The following is a 25,268-nucleotide window of genomic DNA, read 5'->3' as shown; positions in this document are numbered from 1 at the left end:
ATTGACTTAAGGCGCTTCAATACTAAGAACAGCGACACAGTTCACTAATTGCAACCAATGTAAATACGAAGCCAGCAGCAGATGAGTTTAGTTACTGTGACCTTTGACTGTCAATTCTCACACATGCATAAGTTAAGCATCAATCTGATCTTTTAGGTCCTCCTAATGCCATTTACAGCTTTTAATATTATATTTTTGTAGAAAAGTGTGATGAAAAGTATATTTTTATCAAAATAACATCACTTTGTACCTCACTTCTGTGTGTAAGTTTTAGTTAATAAACTTTAGGATTGATAAAGTGCCATCTTATCAAACCTTATGTTAAAAGAAGTTAGAACAAGTCAAGAGAATACAGCCAGTTTAGATTTAGGCAGGTTTTATTACTAGCTAAATCTAAGCAAAGTTATTAGCTAATGCTAAGTTTTACAGGCTAAATTTGAGCAATAATCATTAGCTAATGCCAAGCTTTTCAGGTTAAATTATCAGGAGAAGTTTAATTAGCTACTGTACGTAAATCATGGCAAAAATCATTTATGGATTTTTTATGTTTTTTAATGTAGAAAATCCACATGCCATAATTTTCTAAACATACTAAATGTTTACCATATGTATTAAAGCAGTGGTCCCAGAGCTTTTATGAGCCATGGACCACTTGGATACCAGCCACGTTGCTTTATTTATTTTGTTATTTGTTTCTTTGCAGCCGGGTACCAAATGGTCCACAGACCGATACTGGTCCAAGGACCGGTGTTTGGCCACCTTTATCATAGCATAAATTTCTCAGACAGTATTGTTTTTTTTTGTGTACTTGAGTTCAGTTGAACCAGAACAATCCATTTTAAATGTATACAACTAAACAGATGGATTGCATTAATATTGGGATTGTAATGGTTTTAAAACTTAGGCTTTTTAATTAAAGTCTAAATCTACAAGTTAAAGTTTTCCTTTGTCAGACTGTCCTATGTGCTCTGACTTTACCGTTTGTGCCAACAGTGCAGGAGCTCTGCTGAGCCACAGACAGACAGACAGACAAACAGACGGCAACAGGTGGAACTGACTCAGAACAAACCCAGTCAAAGAGTGCTTAAACCGTAATGAGCAACAGCAAACAAGTAGATTGTGTTTTACACTGAGGTCACATTTGAAGCTTGGTCTCCTTTACAAAAAGCAAAACAGAAGTACTTTATAATGTCTACGTAGTGTTTTAATCAGAGATACTGCCAGCCTGAAGGAGCACGTCTGTGACTAAATCATCTTAACCTCGGCTGTACTTAAAGGTGCAGTCTGCAACTCTTATAAAAGTGACTTTTTGTCATATTTGCTAAAGCTGTCACTATGTAAGGACAGATTTACATCAAACTAGTAGTTTGTGTGAAAAAAAAAGGCTCATTGAGCCCCGCCCCCTACTGCTCCTGCAGCCTTTGGCAGATTGTTAGAATGCACCGCGACCGAGCAAAAAGAACCAATCAGAGCCAGGATTGTGTTTATCAACATTCATGCCAGTATTAAGAATAACGGCGAATCTGACCATTAACACAGGAAAGAACAAAGGGGTTTTTGTCATTGTTTGTTGTCTTTGTGAAGTTTTGAGTTTTTAGTCATTTTGTGTGTTTTTGGAGTCATTTTGAATACTTTATTAATCCCAGGGGATTACATTTGTGTATTTATCTGTCATTTTGGGAATTTCTGCTGGCATTTGTGTATTTTATGAGTCATTATATGTGTATTTGTTATTTCTTGTGTGTTATATTTGCATTTTGTTTTTTGCCAATCTGTGCTTTTTTTTTTTTTCGTTCAGTATTTTTGTCGTTTTGGGAATTTTCTTCTGTCGGTTTTTGTGTAATTGTTTTGTGAGTTTAGGTGGTGATTTTCTATGTATTATTAGTCTTTCTTGTGTTTTTGTTGACATTCTGGGCCCTTCTCTTGGACTGTTATGTATTTATTGCTTTTTTTAATGTTTTTTTAAGTTCTTAAATTCTGTAGATCCTGCTCTGTTTGTGTGAATGTGAGCAACAGACTGCTGCACAATTTATAACGTCAATAAAGTATCAATAAAGTATTTATGTATCTATCTATCTATTATGATGTTGTTTTGTGTATAATGTTTGAATTCATATCACTTCCAATTTCTTGATTTCCAATTTTTGGTGGATTTGTCTTGGGGGCCGCACATAATTAGACCGATGGCTGCATGTGGCCCCCGAGCCGCCGGTTGCCTATGTTTGCCCTACACTGTGGCTACCCACTGCTGCTAAGGGATGGGTTAAAAGCACCAAACCAATTTTGTGTATGTACCTGTATATATACAGTATGTTAATAAAAAGTGCATTTCATCAAACGTTCAGTTTGACACGTGTGACGACTTAAAAATGTGCCAAAGTGTAAAAGTAAGAACAGTAACATTTAATAAAGTGAATATGGTGTATTTAGTAGTGAATAAAGGATGCATAGTTAAAAAAGTTGAAGGTGCATTAATGATATTGACTAACAATAAAAGATATTCAGTATACGATTGCCGTTCCTGTAAAAAAAGAAGCCCTAAAGAGCATTTTTAATTATAACACAAGTCCAACATTTACTCTAATCTTTTGGGCTTTTTAATATATTTCTATCTTTTTATCGTTCGTCAACAATAATCAAAAGACATGAACCCTAAAATGCTTCCAATAATAGATTAATGCCTTGCATGTGAACGTGTGACTGCGCTTTGGGGCTACATCAGTGCTATAGAAAACACAATTTAAAGTTAGTTTTTTAATTAAATTTATATTTTTTATTGTATTAACTTTGACTTGTAATTAAAATGCTTTAAATATTTAAAAAACGTTCTTTAATTGTTTTAGTTTTTAATCAAATTCAATTAAAACTTTATAGAAGTTGTAAAAGTTTAATGAGTTCATACGTGACGTATAATTTCAGACAGTATTTGTACAGTGTTTGTATGGGTTTTCATCTTTAGTTTTACACAGCAGGGCTGAGACAGGTTCAACGTGCAATTAACGTCATAAGAAAACCCCTAATGTTGACACTAACTAAATAAATATTACTTTAACCAAATGTTAGATATGCTGTGTTAAAATTAAGAGCCTGTGCGTGGGAAAGCAGCCTGTCTGCGTCTACAGGTGACGTTTTATCAATTATTATTTTGTGTTTTTTGGCATAGTCCCAGGAGGCAGTTTCCTTTAAAACACAAACACATTAGACCACACAGCTCAGATAAAGCCAAAATAAACTAAAATGCTAAAGGACCCACAATCCCACCTTAAAACCTATTAGTGGAGCTGATAACATTACTTTTCAGAGGAAGCTTTCAAATTGTGATACAAGAACCAAAAATTAGCACAGATACTCCTTAGTCCTTACTCTTGAAATTCAAGATGGCCACCCATTTTCAAGATGGCTGCCATATGCAATAACAAAATTGTATGTTTTGCAATAAATATGCACATACTTGGCCAATATGGACAATTCTGACATCAATACCTGACATGGAACCAATGGCTGCCTGGTTCAGCACTAGTGAACACCCAGCAACCACCAACCTCAATGACTTTTGAAGACTATGCCATGTTAGATGTGCTCCCCAAAGTACAAGCGTATATCCAACAAGTACAAGAGAGCAGACATCCCTTTTTAAAACGTTTTGTGAAATGTATTCTATGCTGCAATTTAACTATCACTGTCCCAAAAATGTCAAATAACTAAACATTTTAGTTGTACATTCAAACAAGGCAAGGATCATAGAAAATATTTTGAAGCCTATGTCCTGGTCTATCTATAGTTTTCATCATCTTTTGCTAGAAATGGTGGAAAGAAACTCCTTAAAGAGTTAAGACTTGAATTTTTAGCTTTCTCATACTCAAAAACCTACTTTTAGGACAGCAAGATCAACCAAACCCATCAAAGTGGTGAGATTATGTGTAAAATAATGTCTGAGGAGTATTTTTTACCGGATTTGGTGCTTGTATCCCTTTTTAAAAGATCGTTTCAGTTATCTGCACCACTATATTAAAAGATGCTACATTTCCTCAGGTAATATATAATCCATCACCAAGTTAAATGTGAGAAACCAGTAAACATTTTCATCAAGTACTGTCTACAAAATAAAAGCTTAGAATGATAGAACCCCGTATAAAGAACACACCATTACAGTAAAAAGAAAAGTTAACCAGCAGAGCTTTGTAAACCAACATGAGCCATTCTTGCTACTTTGGTGCTGTGTTACTTCCTACAGGTGGTGATGGACCATGTGACGCTGGGCCTCACACCCGGATCCTAAACATACCCTGACTTAGCTGGAGGCGGAATAGCCGACAGTTAGCGATGCGCAGGTTAGTACATGCTGTTTTGGATAAGTCGCAGGGTAGCATGGGCTTTATGGGATGCCACGTCCCCGTGCTGCGGCGGAACTCCCGGATATAGTCGAAGCTGGTTCCTGCGGATCAGTCGCACGTTAAAAGCCAATCAATACAGCTGCTTATTGAACTTAGTGTTGGGTGCTACACCGACCTGTGTCAAGGTCTCCCACCACGTATATGCTGGCCCCAATGGGAACTGCTCCATAAACGAAGGACGAGCTGGTCTGGATACACAAGTTCTGGTCGTCGAGGAGCATCCACCTGCACCAAGAAGCTTTTCTTATACAATTCAAGAATTATTGGAAAGAGACACTTATGAGAAAGAAACCAATCCCCAAACTTTTAAAACAACCTTGCCTTTGCTTTCTTTTATGTTTGTGTCTTCAAACACTAAAATGAAAGGTTACCTGTACTAGTCATAAGACGTGCACAATTCACATTCATTCATAAAACACCTTTTAAGTACTTTTCTGAGCCATTTTATTCCTTGGAATGCATTTTCAGCCAAATGTGGTATCTATGGTATCTAAGGGGAACACGGATAAGCTCCACTTTCATTCTTTGATTTCCTCTTTATTTAGCTTTCTGTAGCTTTCCCCCACATTTTCTTTACGATCCTTTTTTAATAATTACTATTGGACAACTTAAGGGTGTGTGTTGGAGCAACCACACCGGACCATTCTGTGCAGATCGCTCTACCCCAGTGTTTCTCAAATACAGGTACGCGATGGCACCCCAGGCATGAGATGACTGGAAATGATAATAATAATTCCATTCAGGAGCCACAAAATAAGTGTTTGTCAACCTTGAGGTCGGGACCCCATGTGGGGTCGCCTGGAGTTTGAAATTTCTGAAAAATTTAAATATATATATTTTTAAATTATATTGTTTTTGTTTTTTTTTATTAAATCAACGCACAATCTTAAACAACTGATCAACTCAAACATGATCAAAAACTAATTCTAGAAAAAAATGTCTTGTCTCTCAAAATGGGGGTCGCGATCCAAAAAAGGTTAGAAACCACTGCACTAAGTAGTGTTTCTTTCCACTTATTTATGAAATGAGATTCTCTAAAATGTGTGTTATCTTTTGTTCATTCCATCAGTGTGCTCTATAGCTGTTTGTAAATAGTTTTTGAAGCAACATTTTGTATTTGGACGAAGGGGGTACTTGGATTTAGAAATAAGAGAAAAGTTTGAGAATGTTACGGCTGGTGCCTCATGGCCTCTCAGCCTGCCCTTCCTCCCTCTCACCTAACACACCTGATTCAGATCAGTAATCAGGTGTAGAAGGAGGAGGAGCTATATAATGGGCTGAGAGGACCAGAAGGAAAGAGGCCCAACTTTTGACCACCAGCAGCAGACGTGGGGAGTTTCTTCTGCTCCCCACTCAACATCGATCTTCGTAAGTTTGTTATTTTATTTTGTGCTGGAGATTTCTGGTGGTCCTGTTTTCATGTTTATGTAGGTTTAGTCTTTTGTAACTTTTTATAGTTTAGAGGGTGGACGCTAGGTCGACGGCCCTGTATAGGGTCGGCCCAGTGTCCTCCCTACTTTTGTTTAATTTGGCCAGGATCTCCAGTCCCTTTTTAGTTCATTCTGTTGCTACTTTTATTATCTTTGATAATAAATACTTGGATAATCGTTCTTTCTGTGTTTGGCATTCAGTTTATGTTGCGATCCGTCGAGCCATTGGTGTTACATTCTAGAGGGGGTCGTAACAGAGAACCACTGCTCTACCCAACAAAAGCGAGCAGGAGAGAGAATGAACGTCCGAGCAGAGGTGATGGAGAGGATGTTATAGTGATTCTGAGGAGATAAGTTTTAACATGTGCAACGATTATAACGCAAAGGAACTGCCATGAGAATGAGTAACTGCTCCATCGGAGAGAAGCAGTCACTAACATGTTGCCTCCTTCACATATTTCAGGTATTTTAAGGAAAGTACTATTAAGGTGCTTTCTACATGAATGTACATGTCTTTGGTTTATTGGGAATGCAGAGAACCCACCTGATGTTGTAAACATGACTGGTACAGGTACACCTCACTTCCAGGGAAACAGTAAAAGTTTTAAATTAAACTTTTATGGTATAAGATTAATGTGTGTTAAACATTAATTTGTAGTGCTATGTGCGCCAACCTTTGCATCACCAGCTGTGGCTTGAAACCAAGTTGCTTTGCATTCTCACAAATACAAAGACGTTAAAATATGCAGCTTTTTGGTAAAAATCAATATATTTTTCTCAATGATTAACTCAGGTTTCCTTTCTCTTACTGTTTACAGTCGCATTGCATTATTGAGGAATCTCTCGGTGTCTGTAACCTCTGACCTCCTCATCTCGTCGTGGTAGAACTCAGACTTGCAGGTTGTCATTTGCCGCTGCTCGGGGTTCTCGTTCTCTTGACTCCTCACTCCACCAAACACGTAGAGCTCCTTTCCAACGCCACATGCCACCGATCCAAACCTGAGTGAAGGAGCCAATCAGAGAAGAGTGATTGACAAGAAGCGACAACAATCAGTCCATCAATAGAAAAGGAGCTTTTTACAGTTTGAGTTTCCTCCTCCAGAATTTGATTCTGTGTGAGAGTACCATAAGAATAATGTGTACATCTTTGTTTCTGATAAGAAAGCCGACGCATCATAATAATCAGCATTCAAGTTGGATGATTTTAAGTAAAACACTGATGGTCAAGTTGGAGTGCAAAAGGCCCAGAAATTATTTGATCACTCAACTCACAAATATTTCGCTTTTATGAAGTCGTTACAACAGAATTGGGCTGTAACAAAAAATCATATCTCTATATTTTATTTCTAAAAATAGGATTGGCAGCAATGCTTTTCTGAAATTATTGCTAAAACAACTCTCACACGTTGTTTTCTGTAAATGAAAACCTCACAACCGCACACATCAGATAGCCCCTGAATTACTGTCAATTGGTAAATGCAATTATTTGGCTGTGTATTTCAATTAAAAAAATATAGTCCATAAGGTCAAACACCAGCATTAAGTAGCAAAATCATAAAAAGCTTGTAGAGATGAGTCAACTCCATGTCAGAGTTTGACAGTGAACCCTAAAACAATCGAAGAAACCATTTAGCGTCCTTGACACAATACCTGTTGTAAAGTCAATAGTGACTGATTTGTGTCGGATAAATAACTGCTTGTGCTTATTCCAGTCAGGCATGTGGGTCAGACTAAACAAAAAAGTACTGCAATGATTTAAGTCTTACTTGGAGGATCAAAGTTATTTTGTAACCATCGTAAACTTTGAATCTGACAGACTAACAATGTCCTGTGGGGTTCCTCAGGGCTCTGTTGATGGACCCCTTCTGTTAAGCCTTTATATGCTTCCTTCAGGACAAATTTTACAGAACTGTAAGATTGATTATCAGAGCTACACAGATGACACACAACTATGTCTATCACTAAACTCAGATGACTATGGTCCCATTGAGGTGTTGTGTGACTGCTTAGAAACTTCCTCAACTAAATCATGACAAGTTGGAGGTGATTATCTTTGGTAACAGGGAACAGAGGACTGCTGTAATCGTATACCTTGAGTCATGATCTCTAAACGCTAGTGAAGACCAAGTCCGTAACCTTAGTGTTCTGATTGACTCAGATCTGACATTCAGCAGTCAGATTAAATCAATTACAAACCCAGCCTTCTAGCACATTACTACAGTTTTAAAGCCTTCACACTGGCCCCCAGTCAGCCTCGGATTAAACTTTAAAGTTCTGCTGCTGGTACATAAATCTGTGAATGGGTTTGGTCCTGAATACATCAATGAGATGTTAGTCAGGTATAAACCCAGCAGATCTCTCACATCTATGGACACAGGTCAGATAGTGGAGCCCAGAGTTCAGAGCAAACATGGTGACGCTGCTTTTAGTTGTTATGCTGCAAAGAAGTGGAACAAACTGCAGCAGAGTAGAACATTTTTAAATCAAAGTTAAAGGCTCTTTTTCTCTACGGCGTATGACTGAGAGGGAGATTTGTATTCATTCTATAGTTGATTTAATGTTTTTACTGTTTTTTTAACCTTTAAACCCTTAAATGTTTTAATGTTGTCATTGATTTTTAAACGTTTTCAGTTCAATTTAATTCCATTTTATTTCTATAGCGCTAATAACAACAATAAGTCATCTGGTAGCGCTCATCACAAAATGAGCACTTTTTAATCATGTAAAGCACATTTAATTGCCTTGTGTATGACATGCACTATATCGATAGATTTGCCTTACCTTGACCAGAAAGAGGATTATAAGTCAAGACGGCAAAATGGCACACAGACATTTTTACATACAACTAGCTGCACAATATATCAACAGGTTGCACCCCTTTAGTCTTTTACTATAATAAGGCACAGCACGTGTGGGTGAGCCCTGTGGCAAGACTTGTTTCAAGGCAGGTCTGAGTTGCAACACGCAATTACTTAGGGCGCACTCTCGACAACTACTTCACCTCATCTGAGCTCAATATCTGGATTTCATCATGAAAGTCAAATTGAAACTAAAAATGACTGATCGAACAGAAACTGCAAAACTCGGTTTCATTTCCTGTTTTCGCACCAGTAAGATCGAAACCAGAGTAGGGTACGAAAACCCTTAGAGTAGTGGAATTTCACAACACGTCAGCGTAATAGAGTTTGAAGATGTACAGAAAGAAGCATGTGAGTGTTGGTCATTACCTCCTCTCCTTCAGAGGACACAGGCCTGTCCACTGCTGAGTTTTAGGATCAAAACTCTCAACAGAGTCAAAAAGCTTCCCATACGAACCCCCGCCGATGGCGTAGATCTTCTTATTCATTGCGGCGTAGCAGCCCACCTAGCACAAGGAAACAATAGATGGACTAAACACAAACATAAGAAAGCTTTTCTTGATGAAAATCCTACGTGGAGGCTGAAAGTGGATGTGAATTCCTCATAAAAAGGGTTAAAATTTCTCGATTTAATAATAGACAAGCCATAAACGGTAAAATGTACATTGTATTGAACCTACTGTTGCTCATCTTTGGTGGAATATTCCTCCTATCAGTGTTAAGGTCAAATATAATCGTAATCGCGTAATTGATTATTAATTACAATTATGGCGTATATATAATTGTACTTAAAAATCTGTTTCAATCGTAATCGTAGTTAAATTGTAATTGAGTTCAGATAATTTGTAATTATATTTGCCATGAAAATTCTATGCAAATTGTCAATTATAATTCAACACTAAGCTGGGGAACCATGTTACAGTTCTATGTACAGTTCTACACATATGTAGTTAATAATTAACAAAATATTTTGCATATCAAAAATATTTTGCATATCAAAAATATTAAAACATACCAAAAATATTAAAACCTATACTTTCATTGATTAGGAAGATTAACAAGGTAACCAAAAGATAAGAAAGAAATTAGATGATAGCTATTTGTTTTTAGTGTAATTTACAGCTGATTTAGGACCCGTTATCATAACATAAGAGATGCTAACAGAAAGCTAACACAAAAGGAAGGTTAACTTTTATTAGTTTATTTATTTCAGGCTCAGTAATTGTGATGAATTGTAATTGAACTTTATAAAAAATTATTGTAATTTAATTGCAATTGGAAAAAATGCAGGTCACTGTAATCGTAATTTAATTGTAATTGGACCTGGGTAATTGAAAACGTAATTGTAGCTGAAAAATATAATTGAGCCCAACCCTGCCTCCTAATAATCACTATAATATTGTCTGTCTCCTCCCCCGGTAGGTCCGGTCCCTCTGCTTCTCGCTCCAGTCAAGCGTCCTGTGTATAAATATCCAGGCTGATAGTAAGCTGTGGCTCGCTGATAGGCACAAAAACAGTTCCAGACAAATCAAAAGTAGCTCCAACACACTTCCTTCTGTTGTCTGCCGTAATAAATAAAAAAAAATACCATGGAAAATGTGGAAAAAAAGCTACAAGCAGCTAAAAAAAGAGGAAAAAATTGGAGCTAATGCTGAAAGTCCCTGAATGTTCTTGTACAGTATGTGACATTGGGCCAAACATGACTGCCCCCCATTGGTTGTATTTGAAGGTAGGAATTTGTTTAAAAAACAATTTAAAGATGTTTATTTTGGTAAAAAAAATTTTTTTATCATTTTGCATGTCTTTTGTTTATTGGTAATACATACAACAAAATTGATGTTGTAAACATGACTGATAAAAGCAGCCTTTACACTTTTTATCTATTACATTGTCCAAGGTCAAAGATGAAGTCAAAGAGCCTCCAAAAGGCATTAAAGAACTCATGACAGCACAAGTGTTTAGTGGATTTGGAGAATGCTTAGAGTCATGTTCTTAAAGGAACCCTGAGGAAAAGTGCTTCAGAAGTATACAAATTGGATGTAGATCATCACGCTCAAGTAGGAAGCCATGATTTTTTGTCGAAAAAGGGGATGATTTTCTCTCAACAGCTGTCTGACATAGTGAAGAGAAAGTCAAAAGAGAAGTTGAAGCGCTCCGTTTTCAGGTTTATCTACGCTCCAACACGACCCTTTGGTCATAAGTAGTGATGCGCCAAAATTCAGGGAACCGAAATTTTTTTACCAAAAACGGAAATTGCATTTTCGGCCAAAACACTTTTTTTCACTAGAAAAAGTCGACCAAAGTGGTAAAGACATAAGCGGTCAGCATGCGCGCTTATCTGGAAACGGGCCAAGCTGTCTGCAGACTCGAGGAGAGGCTGTTTTTCCATACAGAGCACTAAAGAGTTTTTGAGACGGGGAACGCAAGTATGTTTTATGTTTCTGTGTCATGTATTTTATATTGTGCATTGTCAGAATGTCAGTGCTAAATACACATTTTCATATTTCAATTTATTTATTCTTTGAAGCATTAATATTAATTTATACAATTGCAATGTTTTAATTTTAGTGAGGTAGTACACATTGAGAGCCATAATGCAATGGGACTAATAATTTACATAGTAATTTATTTCAGTTTTCGGCCTTGGTTTTCTTACTTTGGGTTTTCAGTTTTGGCCAAGAATTTTCATTTCGGTGTGTCGTTAGTCATAAGCTCTTAGTAATGACCGAAAGAATATGATTATGAGTCCAAAAGGCTCAGCCTGAGGAGCTCAGAGTAGAGCTATTGCTACTCAATGAACTAAAGAGCTCAGGTGACCTCAGGAGATGGGCTGGACAATAACACCTGGGAGGACACCTTGGGGAGGAGAGATGACACACTGTAAGGAAACAATGTCTCAGCAGGGAACGCCTTGGGATCCCCCAGAGGAGCTGCTGGAAGTGCAGGAGAGAGGGAAGGGAATACCCTGCCCCTACAGAGTCATATGAGACAAGCCCCACAGGTGCAAAATTAGGACGGAAATACATGGATTAATTCTACTATCGTTTACCTCAATCATAAAGGAAAAGAAACCATTGTGTATTACTATGTTCTGTGAATATGTTTTCAGGGTTCCTACAGCTTTAGTCAAATTAAATTCAAGACTTTTTTAAGACTTTTTATTGCCATTTGAAATTCAATTTAAGACCAACTACACACTAAACATAATTTGGGGGAAAAAAGCCACATCAATTACATAGGGTTAAGGTTATTTTTGTCTCGTGCAGACGTGTAACTGGCGGCCCCCAAAAGAAACACACAAAATTGACAGAAAAAAAAACACAAAATGACAGTAAAATACCCCAGAAAATAGACTAAAATAATCAAAATCACTCCAAAAACTCATGATGACAACAGAAATAACCAGAAATCTATAAAACAAAAAAAATAAAAAATAAAAACCATTAAGAAAAATCTTTGTCGGGCAGGACATTTTTCTTCAATTTACATTTCCCCATGTTTATACATTTAAAAAAAAAATTAATGTTACCATTTATTTTGAAATATAAGACAAATTACAATCACAAAATCATACTTATGTATTAAAATTTAAGACTTTTGAAACATTGATTTAAGACATTTTAATGACAATTGAGGCTTTATTTTTAGATTCGTGAATTTAATGCCTTTTAAGAGTTTTTAAGGATCTGCGGGAACCCTGATTTTGTGTATGCGTGTGTGTGTACCTTGCGGATCATGGTCATGCTGGTCTGCATTTTCCAGGTGTTACAGTGTGGGTCAAACACCTCCACAGTGACCAGCTCAGTGGTTTGGTTCTCCCCTCCCAGGACGTAGACCAGCCCGTCCAGTTCCACCACGCCAAAGTTCTGCCGAGCCTACAGCGACAAACACTGGGGTGTGTGTTTGTGCAGCTTTGTACCCAACGGCTAAATGTTAGCAGCCACATAAGCATTGAAATGTAAGCTGCATTCAGCATCTGATATGAACTTAAACCCTTTATTCCTTCCATTTTAACGGGTTTTTTATTGTTTGGAGAGAAAGTGATAACATTCTAAACTTTTCATCTGTGGGTCATTTATGTCCATCAATTCATGCCAACAGTCTTCTTTTTTATACATAGTGTGAGAGTGTACTATAGGTCAATTCTGCTTTCCTGCCATATTGCTGACACCTAGTGGTCAGGGAGTATATACACATCACACTGCAGCAGATATTGGTTTAAACAGGGTTAGTTTGACTAGGTGAATCAGGGCTACATCCATTTTTCCGACCCATTTGCTCCTTTTCAGGGTCGCAGGGGAGCTAGAAAACAGGCCAAAAAAAAAAACCAATACAAAGTTGTCTTACAGACGTATTCTGTGCTAAGCATACCTGCAGCATTGGGGTGATAGGGCTCCATGTGTTTGAGTCGGGGTCATATTTCTCTCCACTCTCCAGCACTGTGTTGTGTTCGTCGATCCCACCCAGTGCGAACACAAAACCCTCTGAGGAAGAGAAAAACACCATCTCAAAAATACAGTATCGACGTCATACGTTAGTGTCAATAGATCAGTGTCAATAGATCAGTCAAGTGCCATGTTTAAATACAAGTATTTGTAATTTGTCCTCTTGGTTTCACACTGTCGTAGACAGCGTTGTAGATTCAGACTTTAAAGGTGAAGTCTGCAACTCTTATAAAAGTGACATTTTGTCATATTGCTTTAAAGGTAATTACTGCTGCTTGATTTCCATTATGTTTGATTTGTAATTGTTACAATAGAACTCTGTAGTGCATGTGTTTGTGTGCGCGCGCGCAGCAGCCTCCGTTTGGGTGCTGTAAGTGACACTGTGTTGTTGATACTGCTAGAATCTGGATTGTGCACATAGAGAGAGAAGCGCTGCAGTAATATGCTTTTAACAGAGCATGTTATATTACTGTGATGTTGCTGTCTGGCTAACGTTAGCTTGTTAGGTCCTCTGAGGGAGGGACTTTGGAAAGTTTGGAGGCAGGGCAAGAGAGCAGCGGGGAGGGAGGGGGAGAGAGGGATCTGAGAGTTGCGGACTGCACCTTTAAACATTACATGTAAAAAGACAGATTTCAATCTATGGTTCTGGTCGATACGGGACTGAACTGCAGGTGGTAGCAAAACACATCATCTATATATACATACATACACATATGATATGTAATCCTCATGAAAGTCAACACACACAAAAAATAGTAGTGAAAATGTGTTGGTTTACACTATGAATATCAATATTTCTCATTCATATAGTTTTAATATATATTGCATTTTTTTGTTTATATATATATATATATATATATACACGACGCTTGGCTATCGTAAGAGCAACCATGAGATGAAATACCCACCATGGAAAAGAAGGCTGGAGGGTAACATCAAGGCAGCACGGAGAGAAGTGAGTCAATTGACAGAGGCCTTGAAAGGTGCAATGAAAAAGCAAGTACCCAAAAGGTACAGCCAGATGCCCATACCTGAAGCATTGGAAACTGCCAAACAAAGGCTCCAAGAGTTGGCCAGCCGCCTAAAGAGATACACGAGAGACAACGAAGCCAGACGAGTAAATCGTCTGTTCGCAACTCAACCAGCGAAAGTGTACGCTCAATGGCAGGGTAACAATAACAGAGCAGACCCACCAAGGCTGGAAACTGAACAGTACTGGAAAGGCATATGGGAGAAGGAGGCAGCACACAACAGTGATGCGCAGTGGCTGGTGGCTCTGAGAGAGGACCACAGCAACCTCCTTGAACAGAATCCAGTTACCATCACAGTGGCAGACGTCCAAGAAAGAGCCTCAGGTATGAAAAAAATCCAAGATCCATAAGTACATCAAGGACAAGCAGAGGAAAGCCGTTGTGGTCGACATAGCAATACCAAGCGACTTCAACATCAGGAAAAAGGAACACGAGAAACTAGAGAAATACCAGGGGCTCAGAGAAGAGTTGGAGAAAACCTGGAGGGTGAAGGCATCAGTGGTGCCCGTGGTCATTGGGGCACTCGGGGCAGTGACCCCCAAACTGGAGGAGTGGCTCCAGCAGATCCCAGGAAATACATCAGACATCTCGGTCCAGAAAAGTGCAGTTCTAGGAACACCAAAGATACTGCGCAGAACCCTCAAGCTCCCAGGCCTCTGGTAGAGGACCCGAGCTTGGAGGAAAAAAAGAGACCGCCCGCGGAGGGTGAGGAAGAGATTTATTTTTTTATATATATATATATATACTTTGTTTCCCGAATTAAAAAAATATCAATCAAATAATGAGACTGGCACATCTTGATCATCTGGATATTTTGATTATTAATAATATTCATAAAAAGGTTTATCCTCACAGAGTAGCGGTACTTCTTCTCTTTATGGTAAAGGGCAGCAAAGGTCGGTAGTGGTTAGAACGTATGCCCAAATGGAGAGGACACTGAGTCTCTTAATGTTTACCCTGCAATGGACTGGCGCCCTGTCCAGGGTGCACCCCCACCTTGAGCTGGAGAATGGCATCAGGAAACCCTGCATTTTCTTTATAAATGTGTTTTCCAAATAGATAAGTGTACTTTTAATTATTTGCACTACAGCAAAGTTTAAACGTTCTGAAATGTCACTGTTTAAAATGTCAGACTTTGAAGTATACAGTATGTGGCCCCTGATCGACACACCAGCTTTAGGCCTTTCCTGGCCACTGGATCCTTAACTGTTCCGCTGCGTAACTGCAGCGCAATCTGCTGCCCGGCAATCCACACCACCTCTGGTTTCGCTGCGTATCTATTGCGGGAAGGACTCAGAAGACCCCGCTAACTGACGTGTAATCGCATGATATGTAATTCAACCATGAATAAGTACAATATTTATATGTGAAATACAATTTCATAAGTGCTTGGATCGGGCCAAACATGGTATTGTCTGGTCTGGTCCCCCTTGCTAACATTTCGGGCCAACAAAAAGTGCTAATTTTGTCAAAAATGTGGTATCAGCAGACAGGTTTCATTCCCGAGTCCGAATATGTGCTCGGTCTTCGACTAGAGTCCGAAATGGTCAATGTTTTCCTCTGTCAGGGTTAACCTTGGTCAATGGCTAGAATTATGATCCGCCTTAAACACGGAGTATTTTATTTTGAAAATAATCCAAATAATTTATTCTGTGTCTATGCACTACTTCCTGTCCCGCACAGGCATATTTTTGTTTAATTGGTGCAGCACAGCTGCGGCATCCGGAAAAAATAGAAGGGCTGCGTATTTACTGCAGAGGGCTGCAGCATGATGCAGCAGATTCAGATGCGGTGGAAATTGACACATTGACTGTAATGGAAACCTCTCAGCTGCAGTTACAGATGCGGTGGAAATTGAGGGTTACAGTACTGACCAGCAGCGACCACGCCGTGGCCGAGGCGGCCCACGTTCATCGGCTGCAGGTTGATCCATGACTGTCTGTTGGAGTCGTAGAGCGGACACATGCAGCGAGCGGCGGGGGTCGGTTTCCTGGTCCTGTTGTGGTTCAAAATCAGTGAAATGAGTCACTACAAACCACTAATACTTAATTAGGTGTATCTGCTCGTTGTTAGATAGCCAATCACGTCAGTGGGTGGAGCTTACAGACTCATATATTCTTGTGAGGCTTTATTACAAAACATGCATGCAGTAACGCATAGTGGACAAAATATACAGTATAACAAATGTAAGATTCCCTGTGCCACTGGAACAGAAGCATCCCTCCAGCATTATGTTGCCACTACCATGCTTGACAGGTTGACCCAAATCTGAGCTCTAAATTCAGATTACCTTTAGCAAAGGCTAATCTGATGTTGCTCTACCTCTGTTTGTCTGTGTGTGTGTGAGGTCAGCTGATTACTCCTCCACTTTAGCTACAAATCATCAACTCAAAAACTGATTTTCGAATTTTTTAAGTAATTTCTAAATTTGTTTTCATTAATTTTTATTTTTAAATTGTTTATTTATCTACATACTCTATTTCATACACCATAATTTATTTATGCATTTATCTATTTTTCAATATAACTTAATTTTGATGTGTGTGTATGTGTATACAACTTGTGTACTTGTATTTAATATTCAATTATTATTTAATAAATAAATAAACAATTATTAAAAAAAAAAAAAAGAAAAAAGCTAAATAATCCAATCAGCACTCTTAAGCATTTTAATATAACCTGTGTTTGAATAACAGGAGCAGTCATTGATGGACAGTTTTATGTCATCACCTTTGTTTCCTGAGATGATTTTTAAGTTTCAAAGGTTAAACCCTTAAACGTTGCTTACTTGCGATCCTCTCCTCCGACGATGACGATGCACTCGGAGTAGCCTCTGGGTTTGAAGGCGGCGAGCATGGCCTCGCCCTGAAGCTGACCCTGACACAGAACCGTGTGACAGTACTCTCTGATCACCTCCCTCATCAGCGGCTCCCCCATGGCCTGATGGGATATCACAGCAACTCTTAATAAACTTAGCATGTCCTGTAGAATGTCACCTACTGGTAGCAATGATTAGTGTTTATTTACTCACTATGTACATTTAAAGGGGAAGTGAAATACAAATGGAAATTTATACTATTTGGTAATAAAGCCTTGCTTTTTCATTGTTAGTTTTTTTTTTTGGGGTAATTTTTGAGTCTGATCTGCCATTTTGTTTGTGGCATCATTGACCACTGTGTTCTGTGCATAGAAATGTGTGGTTCTGTGTTCAAGGTGGACTTGGACCAGCCCACTACATTATTATCAGTGACACCATAGAAGCTGTTATTAAGTCAGTAATACTCAACATGTGGCTTTTTCCATGTCTTAATTTTAATGATCATTCCCCCAAATTAACTTAAAAGAGGGAAACTTTTTAACTTGTTTTCTTCTTTGGCTATTTTTAAACTTATTTTGTCCCATTTTTGCCCCTTTTCAAATAGTTTTGGCACTTATTTTAAGATATTAGCCACCTTTTGCCACTAAATGTCCCTTTTTTTTTTTTTTTATACCTTTTTTCCCCATTTTCATTGTCTTTTTGACACTGTTATCAAATTTCTGTCCTTTCCTAAATAATTTTTGCATCTTTTCATCCAAAAATACTACCTTTTGCCCAATAAATACCACTTTTCCCTACATTTTGCCTCTTTATGTTTCATATTTTTGCCCCTTTTCATTTTTCTTAGCAATATTTTGCCCATTTAAGCTACCTTTTACGTTTGTATACCACCTATTTCCTCTTTTTTTGCGAAATTATTTGGCACTCGACTGCTTTTTGCCCACTTTGGTCGGTTTTCACTCTTTTCATGCCACGCTTTTGCCACTTTTGCCTCTTATTCAATTTTTGCATGACTCGCATTGAAGGGAATTTAGAAATTGAAAAAACTTGCACCGCCCCACATAAGCCGTCTGATGGGTCATGTCAAAATAATAATTAAAAAATCAAAAAACGATGCGCACTAAACCGGCCCACCGGGACGATTCCCCGTATGCCAGATGGCCAGCCCACCCCGTCTGTGTCTGTAAACAACCATAACAATATTGCTCGCAGCATTTATTGTTTAACAAAGTGAATTAACTTTATTACCACAAAGAAGTTGATGATTGTTTCACTTCTCTTTAAAGGCACTGATGCCTTTTTTTCTCCTTTGGACCATTTTAATTAAATGTAACCCTAGTAGCACCTGATTGTGAGTTTTTCCTGGAAGATAATGGAACCTTGATCCTACCTGCTCCCTCAGGTAACTGTTGTCTAAGCCTTGCAGCCACACAGCAGACATGACTTCTTTCATGTGAACCTGTCGATACAAAAGGTAGAGTTTTTTTTATCCATTCTTTTCTTTCAGCTGGAAAAGAATCACAAAACAAACACAGGAACGAGCTGTGCAGTATATAACACACAGGTGTCAGATGTTATAACTGATCCAAGGGCTTTATTATCAACATTCTCGTCAGCATTAAAAAATAATGACCAATCTGAGCTTAAATGCAGGAAGAAAAAAAAAGGTTTTAACGTGTTTTTGGAGTTGTTTTGTGTTTGTTGTGATGTTTTTTAGTTTATTTTTCTGTTATTTTGTGAAATTCTGTAGTCATTTTTTGTGTTTTTGGACTCATTTTATGTAATTTTGTTTGTTTATTGTTTAGGGGGGCCACATGTATAAAAATAATTATACTTTGAATGATAATGACATGACTGAGATATTAATGGCATATATGCTTTACATATCTAACTGTATTACTCAGCACATGGACACAATGAGAAAATCAGAGCTTAACTGTTATTCTGTTCAAACTAGTGTCCTTTTTAACTAATAAACTGAACTTTTGAGTACAACTTGCTAATATTTAAAATAAACACCACACAAGGCACGCATCCAGAGTTTCACTACAAAATCAGTGCATCAGCTTTAGGGAGGATTTCGCTACTGAGGAGGCGTGGCTTCACTGTGGCTCTAACACTGACAAAGATCCTGTATTCATGTAAGATGAACACAACCGCTCACCTACATCTTTGACAGGCCTTGACAAGGTTTATCTCCTCTTATAGTGTTGACATTTATCACTAAATGTGCATCATAGGAGTTAAATGACAACATATGAGCCTGATGATGCACTCTATTAGGGCTGAGCGAAACTCACATCTCAATATTTTTTCTCTCAAAATGGCAATATATATGATATAAATCTTGATAATTGAATTCAAATGAAGTCTGACCAGAAAGACAATTCTGGGTCAAATTTGCTGATGCAAAATGCCACACAGACACATATTCATTTAATTAACAAACAGCTGCACAATATGTGCCACTTTTGGCTTTTTCTCCTATATGGGACAGCACGTGTGAGTGAGTTCTGTAGTGTGACTTGTTTAGGGGAAGGTCTGGGTTAGGACACACTGAGAAATCCATCCAACTGTGCTTTTCATGCTGTTCTGAGAAGTAGTGAAAGCAGAGACTCCTAAAACAAGTATTTTGATACAAAATAAGCTATAAAAATATGGATGTCGATATAGGAGATATTGTAATTTTCTGTATCACCGAAATAGAAACTGCATATATCTTGAATCTGGATATATTGGCCAGGCCTATACACTCGGTTAGAAGGACACTGATTGGTCTCTGAGCTGCAGGGGAGGAGCTAAAGAGCTCTGGGGCTCTAGAGCCAGTCTTTGCCAACCAGAAAGAACTAGTGTAAACAGTTTAAATTCTGATCTGCAAAAAGCGTTACCCACCCTACGGGCCTCGGGATCATGACCCAGCCACCGCACCACAGCCTCCAGCACGTGCTTCTCATTGCCGACGTTTAGCTTCTCTATATCCAGCAGCTCACGGAGCCGGTCCGGGGGCAACTCCCTGAACTCCTCGGTGAGCGCGATGTCACGGAAATGCGTCTGCAGGAACTCCGTGGCCGAGTAGTGCACGTGGTAGAGGCAGTAGTGCAGAGAGAAGAGGCGGATGCCGATGCAGTTCTCTGCTGTGATGCAGTTCTCCAGGAACTGGCAGCAAAGGAACTTGAGGTCAGTCATGAGGAGCAGGTCGGAGGCCTGGACCATGTCCTGGATGGTTTCTTCACTTAGAGTAATCTGAGTAGGTGAAGCACAGATAGAAACAGACTTTACCTGAAGAGTGGACAGCTCTTATAACAATGTGTCACAATCACTTTCATTAGCTCTGTTTATGTTGTAATTCACTGTTTAAATGTGTCTCAACAATTTAAGTATCTTGGAGTAATCTTTGATTCTAATTTAGCTTTCAAAGACCATGCAAAGAAAATTTCAAATATTATCAAATTTAATTCTAAACATATGAGACTTTATGTGACTACACACTCAGTGATATTTAGTATAACCTATTGTCACAAAACGTGGTCCCAGACAACTGAGAGCTGTTAAAGAACACTAGAAAAACTCTACAGTGTCATTGTTACAATATTCTAACTAAGTACAACAACATATTGGATTTTGAAAGTTATCATACGTTCCTGGATGAATGCTTGATTTTTAAAGTTCTAAATGGGCTTTACCCTCCACCTTTAATGGATTTTATGTGTAAAAAACCAACGAACTGGAATAAGGACCAGAGCCTTAACCAGAGGAGACTGTGTAGTACAAATAAGTGTCTATCAAAGGCACAAAATTATGAAATACACTTCCAGAAAATATCAGAAACTGTGGCAATTAAATCCGTGTATCATTTGTTCATTCATTTTTCATTATGTAACAAAAACATGAAAAAAAACACTCATTTGATATTTGTTTCCAAAACCAAAGTGAAAAAATAGAAAACACCTTGTTTTTCAAATTCAAGCCGTTTTGCTTCGTTACACAAAACGAAAAAACGGAAAACGAACACCTTTATTCGTTTTCTCCATTACTGATTTGCCAAAGTACATGGTTTTGGAAACAAATATCAAATAATGAGTTTTTTTTTTTTTTCGTTTTTCATGTTTTTGTTACATAATGAAAAACGAATAAACAAATGATACACGGATTCAATTACCCAACATTCAAAGCAATTCTCAAAAATTGGTTGAAAACAAAGCAGTCATGCACCCATAGATAATATTGTGCTTTTTTTTCTTGGGCTCTTTTAAATCCTGACTGTTGTTTTTTTATTGTAAACATTTAGCTATTGTGCTAAAAAAAAAAAAAAAAAAAAAAAAAAGAAGCTATTGTGCTAACTCCGGCATATTTATGTTTTCGCTGTTTGCTGACTCATTGATTAATATGTAATGTTCTAATTCAAATAAATAAATTAAATTAAATCATACAAAAACATACGGAAGAGGATTAGGGCCACTAAAAAAAAAGAAAACAGGAGAAGAGAAAAAAAAAAAAAAACAAAAAAAAAACAGCGAGTCGTGGAAGTATTTATTTATTTTTTTTGTCTTAATTTTTTATTATTATTATTTTTCTTTCCCAGTCCTGTTTTTTTTTTTTTTTTTTGGGGGACACCTGCAAGCTCCTCCCACACAAAACACAGGTGGAGACAGGCAGCGTGTTCCTGAGTGGCTGGAGAAAAAAAACGAGTGAAGATGACAACATTTTTAGATTTTCTCCGTGAGCGAGGGGTTCGTACATTTCTCTGGAACCCCTCAGACAAAAAAAATTATTAAGACATAAAAAAAACAAATAAATAAAAAAATATTAGATTTCTTAGTGGCCCTAATCCTCCTCCGTAAAAATATCTTATAAAACGCAGAAGCAAAAATATGACCTGACGACCGGCAGCAGGCTGCAGTAACGTTGGGCACACAGGATGAAAACTGATAAATCAATAGACTGTCTCATAAAATTAGGGTAGCAAAAGTGTTTATAAGAATATAATTACACAAATGTTTAAATAAATTCTCTATTAAAGACCGAGTCCTCTATTTTTTTTTTGCTTTAAACTCACTTCACCACTGAAAATGTAGTCCAGGATCTGTTTCATGATGACCATTGAGACTCCCTGCAGCTCGATCCTGTATGTCGATCCATCCTCTTTGGGAGGATTGTAGTTCAGTTTGGTTCTAAAGAGAAATAATTAGAACTGAAATCGACACCTGAAGCCCTTTAACATCATTATTGCACTGCTAGTGCCACTGGTTGTGTTCCAGTCTGACCTGATGTAAGGGCTTGCTGCAGCCAGGATGTTCTTCTGCACAGGGAGCTCCTCTCCGTCCACAACCAGCAACGCATCGTGGAAGCTTTGCTCCTGCCAGAAGATGCGAAGGACCTGCAGGAGTTTCTGGGAATGCTGCGGGTCGGAAACCCTCGAACCCGACTCGCCAGACACAGAGTCAGGCATCTCAAGGCTAGAAAATCACACCTGTCAGCAAAATAGTTTAGAGAAATTCAGTTGTAAATCGCCAATCAACTTAAAATCCTCTCAGCAGTGGAACAAACTCCCAGATAACTGCAGATCGGCCCAAACTCTCAGTTCTTTTAAATCAGCGGTCTGCAACTATTACTCTGAAAGGAGCCGTTTTGTCTAATCTCACCTCGATTAAAGTCCTTCCTGAGCCAAAAAAGAAAGATCTACTCAATGAAGACAATAGTGTGTGGAAAATTTTATACAGGTAAAATTATATAAAATAATGAAACGTAAACAAAAAAAATTTTGAGTTCATGCATATGAAGGGCTACAAAAAATATCTTGAATTTGACATGATCATGTTAATCACCACCAGCTAATTGCTAGTTTCTTGCAACCTATCAAGCATGCATATTAAGCCAACATGTTGGCAGTTCCCCGTGACCCTGATAAATAGGTCTGAAATAAGTGGGTCTGAAAATGGATGGATGTTGGCAATTAAATAAGACTTTCCCTACACAAATGAAAACTCTTTTTTTTTTTCTTCCAGACTGGTCTTTTAGTTGGTTTAATGTAAAACTTAAGGTTAACCACAGGTGCAAGGAAAGTTGATAGGAGGTAAAGTACGAAGGTGGCAGAGTTATTGTATTTATTATAGTTATTTTTAGGTTAACAAATGGTTTTATCATAATTTTATTTGACGTCAATGTCATTCATTTGTTAATGCCCTTTGTAAGAAATAACAATTCATTATTTTAATATATTATCTAAAACTATAGGGAGCCATTGTAAAAAAAAGTCAAAGAGCCACATGAGGTTAAGGTTAAAGACATTTTTATCTGACACTGCTTTTAATTAAACAGTCGCACTATTTTAATAGTAAGTAAGTAAGTAAAGTTTATTCATATAGCGCTTTTTTCAGACCAGGGTCACAAAGTGCTTCACAATTTACAGTTTAAAAAGGGCACAACGCATATAAAAGTCCACTACAATGATGCTACAATGTATAAAAGAGTCCATTCACAAACAGGAGTGTGTCAAGAAAGCCTCCATAAAAAAGTGAGTCTTTAGATGACTTTTAAAAACATCCACAGAGTCCAGCATCCGCAGAGTGTGTGGAAGAACATTCCAGAGACGAGGAGCTACCGCCTTAAAAGAGTGATCACCTCGTGTTATAAAGTGGGTGCGGGGGACCATCAGCAGGTTTTGAGAAGAAGACCTCAAGCTCCTGTTTGAAACATAGGGCTGGATCAGACCCTCAATGTATTCAGGCGCCTGGCCATGAAGGGCCCTGAAAGTCAGCACAAGGATTTTAAAATTCATCCTGTAGATGACAGGGAGCCAATGTAGAGTTTTTAAAATAGGAGTGATATGGGCTCTCCTACAGGTACGGGTCAGGAGGCGTGCAGCAGAGTTCTGGACCACTTGAAGACGAGCCAGATCCTTTTTGCTAAGGCATGTAAACAGACTGTTACAATAGTCCAACCGTGAGGAAACAAAGGCGTGGATGACCATCTCAAGCTCAGGACCAGAGACTAATCTGATATTATCCTGTTTTATTGATTGATATTGTTTTACATGTTTTGATTTTTCTTAATTTTTAAATGTAATTTGACGGTGTGCTAGCGCAACTGTGATGTTTGTTTTGTGTAAAGCACTTTGTACATGAAAGGTGCAATAAAAATAAACCTAACTTGACTTAAAATCATTCATGCAGCTTGATTCATTTCAGAAAACAATACACAATACAAACTTTAAAGTAAAATAAATAGTTGGATTATTTTAATATGAGACATGGCAATAGAGCCAACATATATACATACTTTTGAATACCAAGAGAGACAATTGAGTGAAAGATCAGAGATGGATTTCAAAAGTAGGATTAACATTAGGTAAACATAGCAAATAATCCTCAAAACAGAATTAAAAAAAAAAAAAAAAAAAAAAAAAAATCTTAAGTGTTCTGAAGTTTTAATGAAACAAACCAAAACAAATTGAGTCAAACTGTAAAAAGAATTAAAATAATAAAATAAAATAAATATTTTTGCTTAGCTTACAACATTTGCTCGCAAGTCCTATTTACCGCTGCAGAATATCGGACAGTTTTTAACCACATAAACCACATAACAACCTTTTTAGTAACTTATGTCAGGGCCGAATGATGTGGGAAAACCTTATATTTCCCTCAACATGTGTGAATACTTGTTGAACTGATTATTACAATAGCACGGCGTCAAAACTTTGTAAATTAACAGTTTTCCTAATTGGCTTTGGCGTGTCAAAGGCTAAGCTACATGCGAACCCGTCCAAAATAAGCTGTTTTACCAGAAAAGCAAACGTAACGTGACGTCGTTACTAAAAACATGTCAGGACGACTTAATTAGTCAGCAAAAAGAAATGTTAAAGGTTTGACGTTACAAACCACAGAGGTTAAATGCACCTTTGTTACTTGTGTTTTATTTAGTGTCATTTCTTAGCCCTACCTTAAGACTGTCTTCAACTCTGTGCTTTTGTTTCTCAGGGTGTTCCCACTTCACTCAGGACAACATAAATCTGTGAGGACAAGCAGAAAGACAAGACAACTGACTGCATGTCGCAAGTGGACAACAACCATGTGCTGTGCTACCTTCAGCGCTTGAGAAAATGTGGGACATACGCCATTCCATACGGAAACAGGAGATCCCTTTTATTCCAAATATAAAATGACAACGTTGTTACAGACATATAGCGCTATTATTGTAATTATTGATTATATATAATTTGACCAATGTGCTATCAGTAGCTTTAAACAAGTCACAACAATAAAGTTAGCGTCAAAATATTGTAAAAGCTTTGAT

At 37.9% G+C, this 25,268-nt stretch overlaps 1 protein-coding gene across 1 annotated transcript; it reads right to left on the bottom strand.

The window, feature by feature from the left end:
- Positions 1-1,928: 1,928 nt before the first annotated feature.
- gan (gigaxonin) lies at positions 1,929-25,047 on the bottom strand. The gene is made up of 13 exons (XM_028451162.1): positions 24,915-25,047; positions 22,241-22,446; positions 22,033-22,147; positions 19,869-20,219; positions 18,367-18,435; positions 16,947-17,098; positions 16,033-16,154; positions 13,054-13,166; positions 12,408-12,557; positions 9,052-9,188; positions 6,689-6,823; positions 4,510-4,619; positions 1,929-4,435 (listed from the first exon to the last, which is right to left on the bottom strand). Exons 2-13 carry the CDS (start codon positions 22,423-22,425, stop codon positions 4,263-4,265), a joined length of 1,812 nt encoding a protein of 603 aa, XP_028306963.1. The 5' UTR covers positions 22,426-22,446; positions 24,915-25,047; the 3' UTR covers positions 1,929-4,262.
- Positions 25,048-25,268: the final 221 nt, after the last annotated feature.

This window comes from Gouania willdenowi, chromosome 6 (assembly GCF_900634775.1).
Source record: "Gouania willdenowi chromosome 6, fGouWil2.1, whole genome shotgun sequence".
In the NCBI taxonomy this organism is placed as follows: Eukaryota; Metazoa; Chordata; class Actinopteri; order Blenniiformes; family Gobiesocidae; genus Gouania; species Gouania willdenowi.
The sequence above is the reverse complement of the archived record's forward strand: the minus strand, read 5'-3'. Positions and strand labels throughout refer to the sequence as shown.